Source organism: Mus pahari, chromosome 2 (genome assembly GCF_900095145.1).
Source record: "Mus pahari chromosome 2, PAHARI_EIJ_v1.1, whole genome shotgun sequence".
NCBI classification, from domain to species: Eukaryota; Metazoa; Chordata; class Mammalia; order Rodentia; family Muridae; genus Mus; species Mus pahari.
Window position 1 is genome coordinate 113,979,908 of NC_034591.1, and position 17,529 is coordinate 113,997,436.

Consider the following 17,529-nt stretch of genomic DNA (forward strand, 5'->3'; position numbering starts at 1 on the left):
ATAACCATCCATAACAAGATCTGATGCCCTCTTCTGGAGTGTCTGAAGATAACTACAGTGTTCTTACATATAATAAATAAATAAATACATTCTTTAAAAAAAAAAAAAAAAAAAAACAAAAAACACCCAACTCATGGCTAACCTCACCCATTTAGAACTCTATTCCCTTTGAATGCAGCAACCCGCAACCTAAGGCACACTGAGAACTGGGCTGAAAAGAAACAAAGGAAGCAGTGGAGGAGCCCCAACTGGGAAATCAGGAGGCAGCCCAAGTGATTCTCTCTTGGGTGGATATCTGTAAAACAACCTTCCCAGGTCTCAACAACGGGGCTAGATGGAACATGAGTGTCCTCTCTTTTAATTCTGTGACCTTACAAAGAGGCCTGTATTTCTATTTTTAAGCACATTTACTTCAAATCAACATTATTCACCAAAAGCCGTGAAAGCGGTACACAGATGCTGTACTCTGAACGCTCACCATTTACAGAAGTGTACTACATCAACCCATAAGAAGGCTACACAGGCACAATACACAACTACCCCCAACACCCTCTGCCAACACTGGCACAATACACAACTACCCACAACACCCTCCGCTTTTTTTGTATTTCTGTATGGAGGGGATATGCCATGGTATACCCTGGAGGTCAGAAGACAACTTTGGGGAATCATTCTCTCCCTCTACCATGGAGGTCTTGGGAATGAGGCCACCAGGCTTGACAGGAAGAGCCTTTAACTACTATCTTACAAGCCCCGTTTCCTTTGAGAGTCTCACTATATAACATGAGTACCCTGGAGCCTATATGGAGACCAGGCTGATCTTCAACTTGGAGCAATTCTCAAACCATGTGCCATAGCATTTGGCTAAAATCTCTCAATGTGTATCTATAATTATTCCAACTCCCAACTTACACCTATACTTTGGTGATTTCTAATCTGTTCTCCATCTTCCTAAGTATTTCATTTTAAGGACAGGATCTAGATGGAATCCTGTGTACATGACCTCTTGAGGCTGGACATTTTCTCAAATACCCATGAGCTCCACCCCAGGCGGCACATAGTCTAAGTCGTTCCTTTTACTGCTTAGGAGTACTCTATGGCACAGGTGAATGAACACAGTTCACCTACTAAAGCAGGTCCTGGTTATTTCTAGTTTGGAGCTTCTACAAATAAAGTTGGTGTGAGCAACCGTGTACTGATTTTTCTAGATGTATTAATGTCACTGAAATGTCCCAAAGTGAATCAACTAGGTAATAAAGTTAAATGTATACTTAAGATTTTTTTAAACGATCAAACTATTTTCCAGATGGTTACATTATTTTACTTTCTATGACTAACAAGTAACCACATTTTTCTGTTATTTCTGCTAGCCCTAGATACTATTTCTACTCCTTCAATTTAAAAGGTATGTAACATCTTATTGAAGTTTCTTTTTTTCTTGATATTGGAACAAATTAGGGCCCCGTGCGGGCTAGTCAAGTACTACAACTGAGCTACATCCCAGTTCTTTTAATTTTAGTTTGATACTGGATCCACTACTTGTCCAGGCCGGCCTTAAACTCCCTCAACAGTGGGGGTCACTGCTGTCTTCCTGGATGACAAACACCATTTGTAGGATTTCTGTCATCTGTCTCCAGTGAACTATCCCTTTGCAATGTTTATCCACTTTTTAAATGGATGAGTTGTTTTTCTGCTAAGTTTTAGAAATTCTTTAACAAACACTCAAGCTTCCATATCTGAAGGTATTCCATGCATAGATTCAACCAACCCTGAGTCAAAAATGTATGACAGCCAGGTGTGGTGGCACATGCCTTTAATCCCAGCACTCGGGAGGCAGAGGCAAGCGGACTTCTGAGTTTGAGGCCAACCTGGTCTATAAAGTGAGTTCCAGGACAGCCAGGGCTACACAGAAAAACCCTGTCTCAAAAAACAAAAATCAATCAATCAAACAAACAAAAAAAGATATATCTATAAAGAAAAACTGTCAGTAATGAGTATAAACTGACTTTGTCTTTTCACTATTCCTCAAATAATACAGTATGATAAACTATTTTTATAGCATCTAACCACAGTAGGTATTATAAATAATTAAAAGATATTTTAAGACATCAGATATAGAGAAATATACAGATGGTTGTGATGGTTTGAATATGCTTGGCCCAGGGAGTGGCACTATTAGGTGTGGCCTTTTTGGAGCAGGTGTGTCTCTGTGGGTATGGGCTTTAAGACCCTCACCCTAGCTACCTGGGAGACAGTATTCTGCTATCAGCCTTCAGATGAAGATGTAGAACCCTCAGCTCCTCCTGCACCATGCCTGCCCAGATGCTGTCATGTTCCTGCCTTGATGATAATGGACTGAACCTCTGAACCTGTAAGCCAGTCCCAATTAAATGTTGTCCTTGTAAGAGTTGCCTTGGTCATGGTATCTGTTCATAGCAGTAAAATCCTACCTAAGACATATGGATTGCACAAATGTGAAAACAGTATATATTTTAAGTATTTTACAGTACTGGGGTTTTATGCATGCCAGACAAGTGAACTACCAGTGAGCCCCATCTCTGGCATGCTACCTTTTTGCATGTAGACTTGAGGATCAGTAGATCTGGATTCCTTGAAAGGGTCTGGAAAGCAGTTCCCCACAGATACCCAGGAATAACTGAACTCTAGATGGGTTCTCCTCAGCTGCTTTTATAAGTGTGCTCTCCAGTGTCTAGCCTGTCCTTTTAGCCCCATAACAGTCTTTCTCCACCGCAGCTATTAATTTCAGCTATCAATTTCTCCATCAAGCCTCAGAACCCAAAGATGATCTGAACTATTCTGATTTTACAGCTTTACAAATTACATCTGTGATCCACTGTGAGTAAATTTTTGTCCTAGATATAAGGCATAGGTGAAGATGCATCTAGTATAGATGTCAATACATAAACTGGAATATAAGCAGATAATAACATCAGCTATACAAATTAAAAATCAGGCCAAAAACATGAGCATAACCATAAAGGGAAGACTGGGCTAGAAAGCAAATGATCACCATTTCCTCAACAGAAAGGGGCTAGCCTCGGACAGACCTTCTTGTCAGCTGTATTCTCTACTAAGCATCTTTTACAATCAGGGAGGAGTTCTGGAAAATACTCTTTCTTTTGAAAGGATACGGGACCACGTTGCAGTTAGGAACTCTGTCATTTAGGAATTCTGCAGCAACTTCAGCCTTGGGTCTTCCAACATCTTTAGGCCTACAGAAAACATTGTATTAAGTTGCCATCCATAAAATCTATTTAAATGGTCTACATAATTAGCTTCCAAATGAAAAAATGGACAGTTTATTTATAACATACTTTGAAAAAACATTAACTACAACTTTTTTATTATTCTTAAAATTTTGTGTGTCTGTGTCTGTGTGTGTGTAGGGTACGTACATGTGTGTGAAGATGCCTGAGGAGGCTAGAGTCATCAGACTCGTTTCAGTTAGAATTATGGGCAGGTGTAAACACCTGACATTGAACCTTAATCCTCTGCAAGAACAATCTGTGCTCTTAACTGAAGAGCCAACTCTCCATCAGCCCCTCAGTATTTTCATATCAGTAATAAGTTAAATACATAGTTACTAAACTCTTGCTGACAGTCTAAATAAATATGACAAGTCTAACTGTGTTTCTTAACTGAAAATATGAACTATAAACAGGAGGGTCTCCATCCCCCAGGGTTGAGCCTAACGACAGCATGTTTAGTGGTTACTTCCAACCATGACACTTCCTAATATAAAAATATCCTAGACAAAGAGCCTTCCAACTACACAGCTTGAATCCCAGAACATCAATCTACTGTTTGGTTGTTTGAGACAGGATCTTACTCTACAGTTCAGCCTGGTCTTTAGCTGAATATACAGCCCAGCATGGCCTCTAGAATTTTAAGCAATCCTCCTGCTTCAGCCTCTCAAATCCTGGTGTTATAGTTGGGAACCATCATGCCTGCTTCACTGTGTTTATATGCTTGTCCTAGTAAAATATATACAAAGAAATTCACTCTGGAGAAGCATTATTCACACCTTCTAAGCTTTACCTCCATCCTTGTGTGTCACTGGAGTAGGAATCAGAGGTCCCTAAACCACAGTGGGATTTGTCATGCTTTGTTTGTTTTGAGATAGGTTATAGCCCAAGCTCATCCAGATCCTCCTGTCTCAGCTTCCTTCATGCTGAGATTACAAGAATGTACCACTAGCCCCAGCTTTCTTACCCATGTTTTAAAAGAGAGAATAAATTTTAAAGACAGCAATATTTTCAAGAATCTAAAAGTAAAATCTGGAAACATCCCTCTTTGATAATAACCAGATGTTAAGTACAGAATGACACAAAGTGTCTCTTCAAGCATGTGAATATTTTCTACTATATCCTCACATTTCTCATGGATATGAGTCACCTTTCACATATAAGAGTAAGTGCTTCGCTGTAACTTCCTGGAACACACATACTCTAGACATTGTACCTTTATTCTGTGTATCCTTCATACTGGACAGTATAATTTTTTTTAAGTAAAAACATAACATATAAAATTTTTACTTAAAATTAGAACTTCAAAGGAAACATTTAATCAAGTCAATTTTTCTCTTCACCAATAAAGAATTAATTCTTTCCCTATTTAAATTTGCTAAGACTTTTATTCTTCATCCTTACTTGCATGGAGTAGTACTATGAAATAGAAACCTTGATTTGAATCCCACTCTCAAGCACTCTGCACAGACAGCTCTTCACATATGGAAGAGGAAACAGTGAAGTGCCAAGATTCTTCTAAATGTAGTTTTGCACATATATGAGTCTCACACAAAAGAACTCCCAGCATGGTTTTAGTGACGACTGTTAGGTTAATTTACAGGATCAGGAGACCCGACTGCTACAACTAAGACAGTAGTTATAAATAAAATGGCAAGTCACCCTTCTGGCAACATGCCCGTGTTAGTTACCTCTGTAAATATCATTGTTATTATAACCATGTTAGTTATAAATTAAAAGGTGTAGCTTGTTATCAATAACCAATCATCAGTCTATTTCAAAGCTATAACACATTAAAAACTTGTCAGGAAGGATAAGGCACACAAAATGCATATATGTGCTAATAAAACAACCATCGCCAGAATACCCAAATATGTATTCCAATTTCTAAAGTATACAAGTATCACTTCATGGGGCTGGAGAGATGGCTCAGCAGTTAAAAAAAAAATGACTGCTCTTCAACTCACACCTGTCTGTAACAGGGTTTCTAACACTCTCACAGAGACATAAATGCAGACAAAACACCAATGAACATTTTAAAAAAAAAAGAAAAAAGCAGCTTTTCCATGTTAGACCATGTGAAGTCCATGTTAGACCCTCTGTAATTAATAAATTGCAAAGAACACAAATTCAAATGTTTATCAGAATTTTTAAAATATCAAACTTACCTAAATAAAAACTGTCTATTTAAATTGGAAACATCTATAGTGTCCATGTCTATAACATGAATCTGTCTAAAACCAGATAATGCCTGTGGAAAGAAAAGCAATCTAATTAGGCAACAGTTTCCTTTCCTTTAAAACATAACATAGATTTTGAAAATCTATGTCCTAAATCCATATATTTTCAGTAATAAATTCTACATAATTATACTCTTTGGCTTAAAAAAAAAAGTATGTGCCAGGCATAAAAGAATTCAAGAATTTTGTTAAAGAACAAAAATGCACAAGCACTCAGGTTCAAGTCCTCTCTAACCAAGAGAAAACTCACAATCTCTACTGCTTTGTATCTGCTGAACCCTCTGCCTAGTGACTTTCCTTCCTACTGTTCTTCTAGGACACTGTTCACCCCTCATGAAAACCTTGTCCTTACCACCAGGCTGCCTGCCCTCAGGCCTTCCTTTCTTCCCCCATTTATGACCATCCGACACTCCATATACCTCCCCAAAGAAAATCTGAGTTCCATAAATAAACACCTGTTTATATTGTTCCATTTTGAGTCTTTATCACCAAAAATTGTGCATGTCATTTACAAGAGGAAACTCAATAAACATCTGGTTAACTGGTGATACTAAAGTGATAGTTTCTTCTTTTTTTTTAAGAGTGAGCCTTTAAGGGGCTTACAGATAGTGAATGGGAAGTGAAAAAAATGCATATCTTCTATGGTTACATCTAAAATAAGCAAAACAATAAATGATAAAGTGAAAGGCCTACATTTTATGTATGTGCCTAAAGGATCAGAATGCAGTACAATGATTCTCAACCTGTGGGTCATGACTCTTTCACCAAGGTCCCCCAAGACCACCTTACAAATCAGATATTTACATTGCCATTCTTAGCCACAGCAATTTTATAGTTATAAAGTAGCAATAAAAATATTTTTATTCTTGGGGTCATCACAATATGAGGAACTGTATTAAAGGGCTGCAGCATTAGAAGGTTGAGAACCACTGGTGTAATAAATGATCCTCAGATCTAATCTGAGTATACTTATATTATAGTGTACACTGCGATAGTAAATCATGGCTTCAAAATGAAAAAGAAGTTAAGCTTTGAGGGACCTGTACATGCCTAACTGAAAAAACTAACAACAACAAAAACAATGTACAAACTCGGCAAACCTTTCCCTTGGCAAGTTTTAACTTTTCACACTAGAGTCAGTCTGAGAGGGAGCTGTCATTCTGGAACACCATACTGTTCCATACATACTATTATTGATTTCATTAAGACTTGTCTCCCCAGGGGCTGGAGAGATGGCTCAGCGATTAAGAGCACTGACTGCTCTTCCAGAGGTCCTGACTTCAAATCCCAGCAACCACATGGTAGCTCACAACCATCTGTATTGAGATCTGACACCTTCTTCTGGTGTGTCTAAGACAGCTACAGTGTATTTAGATATAATAATAAATAAATCTTAAAAAAAAAAAAAAAAAAAGGCAAAAAGACTTGTTTCCTCAAACTTGAAATTCACTGCAGACAGAGCCCACAGTGACTTACAACTTCCATAGAACTAACATAGCACTAAACAGAGTCAGTGTATTTCACTTTAAAAACCTCAGTAGGAGCAACCCTACTATTTCCTAGCAAATCAGTATGACTGTGTTGCTATCTAAGTCTTAATTGCCAGATTGAAGAGAGAGCTCAGCAGTAAAGAACATTTACTGCTCCTACAGAGGACCTGGGTTTAGTTCTCAGAACCCGCGTGGCAGCTCACAAGTCTCTGTAAGGCCAGTTTTGGTCTGACAGCCTCTTCTAGCCTCCCTGGGTAGCAGGCACCCATGTGGTACACCTGACAGCCTCTTCTAGCCTCCCTGGGTAGCAGGCACCCATGTGGTACACATATAGGCAGGCAAAACACTCATACACATAAAGTAAAACTAAACTTGATGTAAATAAATTAACTCTCGGCAGGCCCCAGGTGCCTCCCACATGGCTATGATCTGCTTACTGTTTTCTACCCAGTGAGTAACCAGGTGTACAGAAGCTCTGCATTAACTCTCCCCTTCCTAATCTGTTACATTGACAGAAACTTATGCAAAGCTATTTCATGGGTACAAGGACTCAATGAAAGCAATTACATCACAACTATGTGTTTCTAAATATTATACAGAAATAGTTTTACTAAAGGCTCAGGTCTCCCAAATCATAGGCATTTATTATCATGTGGTCATCCAAAACAACCATCTTAGTTCATGCAGGGCTTCTGTAAAAAAAGAGCACTTTATATAAATAAGTGGATTAGAGTCTAGGAACCTCACTATACTTCAGGAAAAATGAGGGAGTCTTTTATTTTTTGCTGCACCTCAGTGTGTCATTTTGGATAAAGTGATCTAAAACCCACCTAGCTGGGTTATTTAGAGAAGCAAAAGAAAGAAATAATTATTTAAAATTAAAAGATACACATTAAAAGATAAACTCTCTATTCTATTTAGTTCAATAAAATGATATTAGCACTAGGCAAAAGGAAGCAAAAAAAAAAGCAAAGAAAAATATGACTTAAGACTTTTAGAGTTCCAAAATAATATTATATATTTTATTGTCTAGAACTTTACCAGCTAAATTTACCTAATAAATGTTCAAGAGAAAAAAATTAATAATCATGAAATGAAGACATTCTTTATATGACAGAAAGCAAAAGAACTTACTTATCTCTAAGAGAATAGAATTATACATATATATTACCAGATTTTTCAGAAGCTCACATCCTAAGCCACCAGCTCCAATGACTAGAACTTTACATGTATCTAACAAGAACTGGAGTGACTGTAACAAATAGAAAGACATATTAAAATCCAGGTGATCACCACAAGAACCACTAATAAGGCAACAAACCACACAATAGTTGTTGGTGTAGGCACAAAAAAAGTCAATTAATGATAAGAAACACACCTGTCATGTTATGAAAGAGATGTAATTACAAATATTGAAATCCTTATAATTTCAGAGTTTCAATTTTAACACTTTAAATTTACTTTTACTATATGAAATTAAGAGTCTGTTTTTAACAGGAAAACCACCATTAGGGCTGGATGAGTCAGCAGATAAGGCACTTGTTGCTCCTGTAGAGGACCCAGGTTTGATTCCCAGCACACATACGGTGGCTCACAACCATCCATAACCCAAGCTCCAGAGAAAAGGTTCATCCTCTTCTGACCTTTGTGGGCATTTGGCACGTGTGGTATACATACAGACATGAAGGCAAAACACTCATAAAATAAAAATAAATTAAAAACTTCTTAAAAACTATCCCTAGTTATATCTTTTTTCAAGCGTTGGTACACTATTTTATAGGTAATAAAGCAACTTTACTATAGTATTCTCTATTTTCCTTCTCCCATTCTTTATGCTTTTTCTTTAATTGTAAAAATTTAAAAGTGTTTGAAAGTCTAACAAAAGCTAGATAAGAGCAACTACACCTTTCTTTGAACAATGAGTGCTTACAAAACTTGAAAATCAGCAAGTTCCAGATCAGCAGAAATAAAACCTGGAAACACTGCTTAACAGAAGTGACAACCTTAAGCTACTGTGCAGAAACACTTTCAAAGTACAAGAAAATAATATGTATAACTATATTACCCAAAGAAAGAACTACTACTATGCATTATGCTGACCACTAAAGGAGGAAAATGATTTATTCGCACAAGCTACTGAACCAAATTCGAGAGTTTACACAACTTTATGAATAGCGTTTCTATTTCAAAATCTCTTCATGGGCACAAAAGGTCATAAAACACATTACAGTGATTACTTTGTTCCTACTTTGTAATAAGAAATTTTATCTAATCAAATATTTGCTTCAAGTCAGACACAGTTCAAAAATATATATCTATTATTGCAAGCACATTTTAAATATTCAATTAATTATAGTCAATACTAAGTAAAGATTTCAACTAAATTTTAATACCTGAGTAAGCATATCTTACAGTCTTATTAGAATTAATTTACCACTTCAGGGCTACAAACAGGGAAATATGTCTTAGGAATCATTCTAAACTAGAATTTTAAACATACCAGAATATGTCATCAACTTATTCTACTCTTGAAAATGTTTAAACTTATATGAAAAATATAAAAATGCTTCTCTAGTCACTTACATAAAATCAGTTGTAAAGATTCAACTCAATTAATTTCACAAAGCAATTTTATTAATTATCTGTATTATAATAGCAAATTTAAAAGGAAGCATCTTATTATTTTTGAGATGTAAGACTATTAGAGCAGTTCTTTAAAAACAAATGTTTCTCACTTCAGTGCTTGGTTCGAAATCGGGGTGTGTGAAGGGTCCAGACCGCTCGAGGAACTTCTTTACATGGTTCCAGCGACCTTCCCAGTCTCCAGTGTCCCCACACCCACCATCAACAGCCATTCTGCACAGAACACAGTAAATTCAGCTGCAAAGATCAGTATGAAAAAGCCACACCCATAACTATTAGGTCTCCCCAAATGGTAACCACACATCAGACCTGCTCAAATAAAAAGGAAAACTTGAGTTGTGGTTACAGTTTTCCAGTTTTGGCTTGTCTGACATGGGAAAGCACTCTTCACCTACTTGATAAAATAAATCTGCCTGTGTTCCTAGCACCCAAAGATCAAAGTCACAACACTAAAGATTCAGTGAGAAAAGGACTTCCCTCTGTTTGGTATTTACAGTCACTCTGAATTTCCATCAATCGTTCCTTCAGTAGAAATAACAAATGCATAGGTCGAGGGGGGGTCTCTTGAGAACTATGGTGCTTCAATCTAACACTATCCATGGCTCCTCCCAAGTTGGAAAGATGAGATCCACTGAACACTTTGGATGAAAGCAATGTTCATACATTTCTTTCCTCAGAAGGATCCCAGTAATTTTTTTCTTTAACAAAAATAAAATAAAATAAAAAACAAACAAACCTCTCTTAATACTAAGGTCTATTTGTTGTCACAAAACACACACACAAGAAAAATGTTTAGATTACAATTATGCCATAGATAGGCATTTACCATCAAGAAATCTTTGAGAACATTCAACTAATAAAGTGGGACTCCTCTAAAAAACAAAACACTCAAATGCACTTTATAATCACAGATTCATTCATGTTTGGTTGTGATAACTTTCCTGTAACCCCAAAGTTTCTACCTTCAAATATATTAGTAATATCAATTTTTTTATTCATTGCCTAGCTGATGTTCTGGTGCAATGCTGGGTTTCACTCCATAACCAAGCACATTCTAACTCTGAGAAGATTCCTTAACTGTCAGAAACTTCAAATGTAGATTGCAACTACTTCTCATGGTCATGAGGTAAAGAGATCATCACGTATTGTACTTAGGGGCTGCTCTTGACATACAGCAAGCACTCAAACTTTGTTATTTCGTGCAGAGTAGGGAATTAAACGGTGGGAAAGGGTGAACCCTTGCATTTGAAATTCACCCATAGGGAGGGGCATGGAAAAGACCAAAGTACTACTGAGAGCTGACACAGAAATTATGAATTCACCACACCCACTACACGAGTATTTTTTCCCCCTTCCCACGGAGGGCGGGGAGAGGAATCACGTAGGATTGGCCATATGAAAAGAATTTTAAAATCTGCGGCATCAAAAAAACTAAGTATTTAATACAGGTTGTATGGTAAATGAGAGAGCAAGTGAGTTGCCGTCTCCTTTAAGACCCAATTACCTTGCAAAAATGACAAGTTTTAACGCAATTCCTGAATCACGGAGTGTTCAGAGAAAGTTTATGTGTACTATTGTCTCAGTGTTCATCAAGGACCCAAAACAGGCCTCGTGTCCATTGAGATTTAGATTGGATTCACTTGCCACAAGGTCACAGCTCTGACAATTTGGGTTGGAGGAAGAGGGGGGTACCGGGTGGCTTTTGCAGGAGCAGAGCCAGGGAGCAGCCGGCCGGTGGCTCGAGCTGGGGACCGGGTCAGGGGTGAGGACGCGCGGCCTGCTCCAGGTGCCCCCCTCCCAGCACCCCCGGGCCCGCTGCGGCTGGTCCCCTAGGCCTGGGATTAGGGGCAGGCGGGGGTCTCCGGAGAGGACCCCGGCCTCCCAGCAGCACTAACTTCTCAGCCAGCAGCTCCTCTATTCTCCTTCTTTTCTTCTCCCTAAAAGAAAGAGAGAATAAAAGAAGGGTCAGCATCAAGCTCCAAAGAGGGCGCCGCAAGGGTATGGGGGGCGAGGGGACGGGGCAGGGGTTGGGGGACCCCCGGCTGGCAGCGGTGACTGCCCACCGCCGCGCTCTCTCACAACCCAGCCCAACTCGGCGCTCCGGCAAAAGCCCGATACTTACGGCTCCTCGCCATCCGCCATATTGTTCCCCGCCTCTTCCCAGAGGCCCTCGCGCCGAGCGGGTCCGCCCGGGAGGGGCGGGACTGCAGGTGAATGGAAGGAGGGAGAGCGGAGCTAGGGAGGAGGGGAGGAGCTTCAGGTAAGAGAGGGAGGGGCGCGGCGGGGCGGGGCTTCAAGGGGAGAGGCGGAGCTGGGGTTTGGGAACGAGGCTTTAAGGAGGGAAAAGCTGAGCAGGCGCGGAAGGGCGGGGTCCAGCGCGTTGAGACTGGGCTATTAGAAGGAGGAGCGAGGTGCGTGGCCAGTACTAGAGGCGTGGCTTCAGAGGACGAGAGGGAGGGGCGGAAGCGTCTAGGAAAGCTGGCTGAACAGCGGGAAGCCGTGACTAAATTGTTTAGCTGCTTAGGTAGGCCCCCTTATTGTTTACAAGCTGTTCCCAGTGTAAATAAAATCTTTGATTAATTGTGCTTACTTAAATAATGTTATACCATCTATAATGTTGCTATGGCTCATGAACTTAGATATGGTACTTATTTATACACTTATACGTTGACACATAACTGCATAAAATGTTCATATATTCTATTTAAAAACTAAAACAACCACTCCAATATGCCAGTGCTTTTTCCGGGAAAATTGGCGAAAGAAATTTCCGTTTTCCATATTTCAGGAAGATTCAAAATCCTTGCCTTTATGGGCATGAATTTTAAAGCATTAATTAGACATAGGGTGAAGACTCTTATTTACTTTATGACACTTTAGTGTCATACCATTCTGTCAGAAAACTATTCTGTTATACATATATATATATCAAGACATATATTAGATAGATAAATGAATGATAGATAAGATAGATGATTAGATATGAAAAGTATAAAGATTTATTGTATAAACCCATTACTTGAAAGTGTTAATGAATGAATTTTTGACTATTCTTCACAGTCATATATTGTATTTAAATGAGTGATTCGGGTAGACAAGAAAGGAAAGAATAATTGTGTTCATATATTTCAAACATATCTCTTTTACTAAAGTGAGATAAAAAAAAAATTTTAATATGTAAGTCTGAACTGAATTTAAACCCTTACCACCCAGCTATTAACTGTGAGCCCTTGGGTATTTCCAGATCCTCATTTGTAAAGTGAGAATAACAACATTTGAGATTTTAAGATTGAAACTTAAGTGAATTCTTGAGTGTTTCTCAAATATAGTCTTTGATTGGAATCACTTGAAGGTTTGAGTTTTATCACAGCAGGTGGTTTGTGGACACACTGTTTGAAAACCAGTGAAGTGCACAAATATAGCTTCCAGGGTGCTCATTAAGGGGGGGGGGGGGCTGCTACTCACTTGTGGCATGTAATCTACTCTTTGTCCTACTTTCATGGAACCTTAAGGAGGCTCATCTGTTATGATCCCCCAGCTATCTATGTTCATCAATAACACACATTGAGCTAAAAACTCAGTTCATAACCAGACAGTGAGAAGAGGAAACTGAGCTTTAGAAATAGGACAGAAATAGCAGAGGGAGAAGAGGAAGAGGAGGAGGAGGAAGGAGAGGAAGAGGAGGAAGAGGAGGAAGAAGGGGGGAGAGCTAACTCAACCGTCAAATGCACTGCAGCTCTTCCAGGGGACCCAGGTTCAATTCCTAGCAGTCACACAGTGCCTCACAGTAGCCTTCAACTTGCTGGCACCCAGCACACAAGTGATGCAAATGTACATGCAGACAAAACACCCAAAAGAAGTTCACCAAGATGTCTGTCCTACATCGGTGTGTCACCATGACTGGCCATTTTGACAGCTGACAGCAGGCATCATTAGATCTGCCTAACAGATTAGAAAGAGCCACCTCCACTTGTTAATAGTGACAGTAGTAGTGGCAAGTGACCAAAATCCTCAGTAGATTTATTTTCTTTACAGTGAAGCACATCATTAAGTATTAGACATCCGCTATAGTCTACGGCCAGGCAGAGGAATGATCAGGATGGTGCTTGCTAAAGCTTAAGTCCCTGTGGAAAAGCCTCAAGAGACTGCTTTAAAAAAACAAAAAAAAGTTTATTTATATGTATGTATGTATGTATGGTGTGTGTGTGTGTGTGTGTGTTTCCACAGAAGCCCCCTTGGAGCTGGAGTTACAGGTGGTTGTGAGCCACCTGATGTGGGTGCTGGGAAGAGCAGCAAGCACTCTGAGCCACTGAGCCATCTGGTGTGAGAGACTGATGCAGTGAACGTCTTTACTCCTACTCCCCCCCACCTAAAAATAGCGACATAGCCACTAATAATAGCTCTTAAACGAAGCCTGGGGTAAAGTTGATTCTATCTGTGATCATTCCCATTTAAAATAGTTGGATGAAAAGGTATAGGAATGTAGAGCAAAAAAAAAAAAAAAAAAAACCAACAACAAATAAACAAAACTGATCAAACAAAAACCTACCATAGTCCAACCAGAGACAGAAGCACACTCACCATTTTCAGAGAGGGGGAAGGGGACTCATCCTATGAACAGAAAAACAAAAAAAAAAAACAAAAAAACAAAACAAAAGACAAACATAGTCCTCTTTGGATTCTTTTCCTTTTTTTATTTGTAGAAATGAGGGATGAACCTACAGCTCAGTGCATGCTAGAAAAACTCTACCCTGGAGCTATATCCACACCCATTTTCTTTTTGTTTTGAAACAGAATCTCACTAAGTTATCCAAACAAGGCTGAATTTGCAATCCTCCTGCCTCTATCTGCCAAGGAGCTGGGGGATAGAAGCTTGCTTACACCACTGTGTTGAGCTGTCTTTGGAGGTTTAATAAATAAAATATATATATATATATATATATATATATATATATATATATATATATAGCCAGCTAATGTGTATTGACTATGGATTGCCTGCTATGGAGGAATAAGCATGCTACTAATTTATTTATTCTGACAGCCTTTATTCCTGCAGTTCTGAGCAGTTGGAAGGAGAAAGTTCATTGAAGTTGTCAATGCTCAGAGATTTCTCTAACAGGTGCTGGGTTCTGTGTTCTCTCCCCACCAGGGCACCAAGATCATTTACCCACACTGATGCCTTATGCTTCAGGAATTCCTCCACCCCCTCTGATTTCCTGTAACTGAATAGAGGCCTGGCATGACTCTATTTAGCATTCACCTCAAGGTCTCTGAGTTGAGTATTTCCTGCACTCTAGGCCCTTAGAAGACAGAGCAAGCCAAGCACTTCCCCTTTGTGACTCACCACTGTGCCTTTACAGAGGTTAGAAAGGCTTTAGAATGCCTGCTAGCAGGGCACTAAGCAGTCTCAACACTTTTCTCCCATTTTATCTATTCAGAGGCAACCACGATGTTCAATGGCAGCAGGTGTTTATTATTATAAAAGTATAGAAAACAGGTTAAAACACTGTAAACATCAACCAGGTAAATTAAAGACTCTGCTAGCTCTTTGTTTTGTTTGTTTGTTTGTTTGTTTGTTTGTTTGCTTTTGCAATAATGGGGTCTGCACACAGGACCAACTTTGCTCCATGCTAGGCAAGTATTGATTGAAAGACCCCCGTTTCAGGGGATATCCTCGCTCCAGTCCCAGGATGAGACGACGACGACGCCCCAATAACCATTCTTGATGCAATATGCATGAGGTTTAATCAGGAAAAATCAACATGTTGAGGACGAGCTCATAGGAGATGACCCTGAGCTGTTTCAACCGAGGGCTTTTAAAGGAAAGACCATAAGAAAGGGGTGGGGGGAAGTTCACAAAGAAGGTTGAGTTTACAGCTTTTCTCCGGAGGAGGAGCTGTATGGCTCATTTATGGCATAGGGGTCATAAGCTATCTTTTGGTAAACATTCCTGGCTTTTAATACCAGAAAGCAGGGCCTGGCGGGCCATACTTTTCTAGCTGTCAGGTAGAAAAGGACATAAGACTTCCTGCACCAGTCTGAGTTTAAGATGAGCCAGTTCCAGAGGTAATTAGTAACTCAGGCTGAAGGCAAAAGAACAAAGAACTCTTTTTAGGTGTCTAAGAAANAAATTGAGTTGGGGTCTAAGAAACAAATTGAGTTGGGATCTTACATGATCACTGAACTATATATTTCTAGCATGCTTCTCGCTTTTTATGTTGAGTCACAATCTTACCAACTTGCTCCGGCTGGCCTTGAACTCACTTTGTAGTCCCTTCAAGCCCTGAACTTAAAATTCTCCTGTCTTGGTCTCTCATAGGTCTGCCTCACCATGCCAGTTTGTATTATTACTGATAACAGTAAAAATCTGTGAGTGCGGCATATACTAAACACTTCCCAAACATCCCTCACTTAGCCTCTGTGGCAGATTTTCTACTAACCCCAGTTTACCTAAGAAGAAAGTAAGGCTGGGGGGAGTTAGGACATTTCTCCACTGACCTGGAGAGATGACTCAGAGGTTAAGAGCATTTGCTGTCCTTACAGAGGACCCAGATTCAAGTCCCAGTTCCCACGCGGCAGCTTAGAATCATCTGTAACTCCAGTTCCAAGCGCTCTGGCACCCTCTTCTGACCTCAGCAGGCACAAAGCATTCGGGTAGGGCACATGCACAATGCAGGCAAGACACATTCACAATAAATTAGTTTTGTTTTGTTTTGTTTTTAAAGGAACTACTTTTCTCCAAAGTAAATTGCTGGATTCTATTGCCAAGCTATCCTAAATACCAGTGGCAGAAGAAATGTTCATAAAGCCCCCATAGTTTCCTCAATTGCCTTTCTAATCAGCAAGGACAACTAAATCTGACTTAGCTTCAAGTATATTTTATTACTCTTTGTTTTAGGGGAAGTTGGTGGTCTTAGTAGAGCACTTTGAGTTTGGTTAAAAATTTACAGTTGCAAATTTAGAATCACTGTTACCTTAGGCACTGCCATCTTAGAAGCCTGGGGGTCAGGGGGATCCTGGACACCACAAGAAAACAACCCACAGCATCAACTAAGCAGGGTTCATAGGAGCTCACAGAAACTGAAGCGGCTAGCACAGGGCCTACATGTGTCTGTGCTAGGTCCTCTGTGGATATGTTATGGTTGTGTAGCTTGGTGGGTTTGTAGAAGTTGTTTTCTTAGGTAAATGTTATTTGTTTAATATTGGAATAAAACTAAGAAACCTCTCTGGCCTGGGAAGCCATGTTTCTGCCCAGGAACACAGAGCACCTCCAGCAGTTGTTTGCTTTGAAGCTGCTAAGAGCTCACTGGGGAAGAAGTGAAGCCATCCACTTCTATCTTCTATCTATAACGATGGCACAACGGTTCAGTAATTTTGCCACAAGGCAGCAGAAATGAAGAGCGAAGAAAAAGGCGAGCTGGCAATCAGTGGTTCATTTCAGTCAAACCCTCGCTCCCATTTTTTCCTAGTCTGATTTCACACAAAGTGACTCATGAAAATTACACTCACATGTGGGAAGATTAGCAATACTGGACTTCAGTGACACTGAGGCCGGCTCCCATTCCAATCCACTTAGATTGACAGCTCAACAGTTGCTTTTTTTTTTTTTTTTCTCCCTTCAGGGCAAAGAACACACGCAAACGGTGTGTTTAAAAAGAGATGGCTTGCATTTAAACTGCCAGAGGGAACTGACACCACCTTTAGTTTTAGGTAGGGGATTTCCGCTAGTTACTTTTTGTCCTTACCTTTGGTAAAGCCCATTGCTCTCCGTCACTAACCACTTCCAGCCAATCACAAACAGACCAACACACCCGCCCGCAGCCAATTTCCTGGGCCCTGCGGTGCTCCAACCGCAGAGCCAATCCGGAGGAGCCGCTGTCAACTTTC

The 17,529-nt window shown here is 39.7% G+C and overlaps 1 protein-coding gene across 4 annotated transcripts in view; it reads right to left on the minus strand.

Moving 5' to 3' along the window:
* Uba3 (ubiquitin like modifier activating enzyme 3) overlaps nucleotides 1-11,875 on the minus strand; it is a 23,699-nt gene extending 11,824 nt beyond the window's left edge. The window contains exons 1-6 of one of the 4 annotated variants that reach the window (XM_021188687.2): nucleotides 11,762-11,875; nucleotides 11,332-11,576; nucleotides 9,732-9,852; nucleotides 8,168-8,248; nucleotides 5,435-5,517; nucleotides 3,153-3,233 (exon numbers count right to left, since the gene is read on the minus strand). In XM_021188687.2, the coding sequence (XP_021044346.1) occupies nucleotides 3,153-3,233; nucleotides 5,435-5,517; nucleotides 8,168-8,248; nucleotides 9,732-9,851 (365 nt within the window). In that variant the 5' untranslated portion in view covers nucleotide 9,852; nucleotides 11,332-11,576; nucleotides 11,762-11,875. The other 3 variants (XM_021188675.2, XM_021188682.2, XM_029534979.1) reach the window with 3 other exon arrangements.
* Between the last annotated feature and the right edge of the window lie 5,654 nt (nucleotides 11,876-17,529).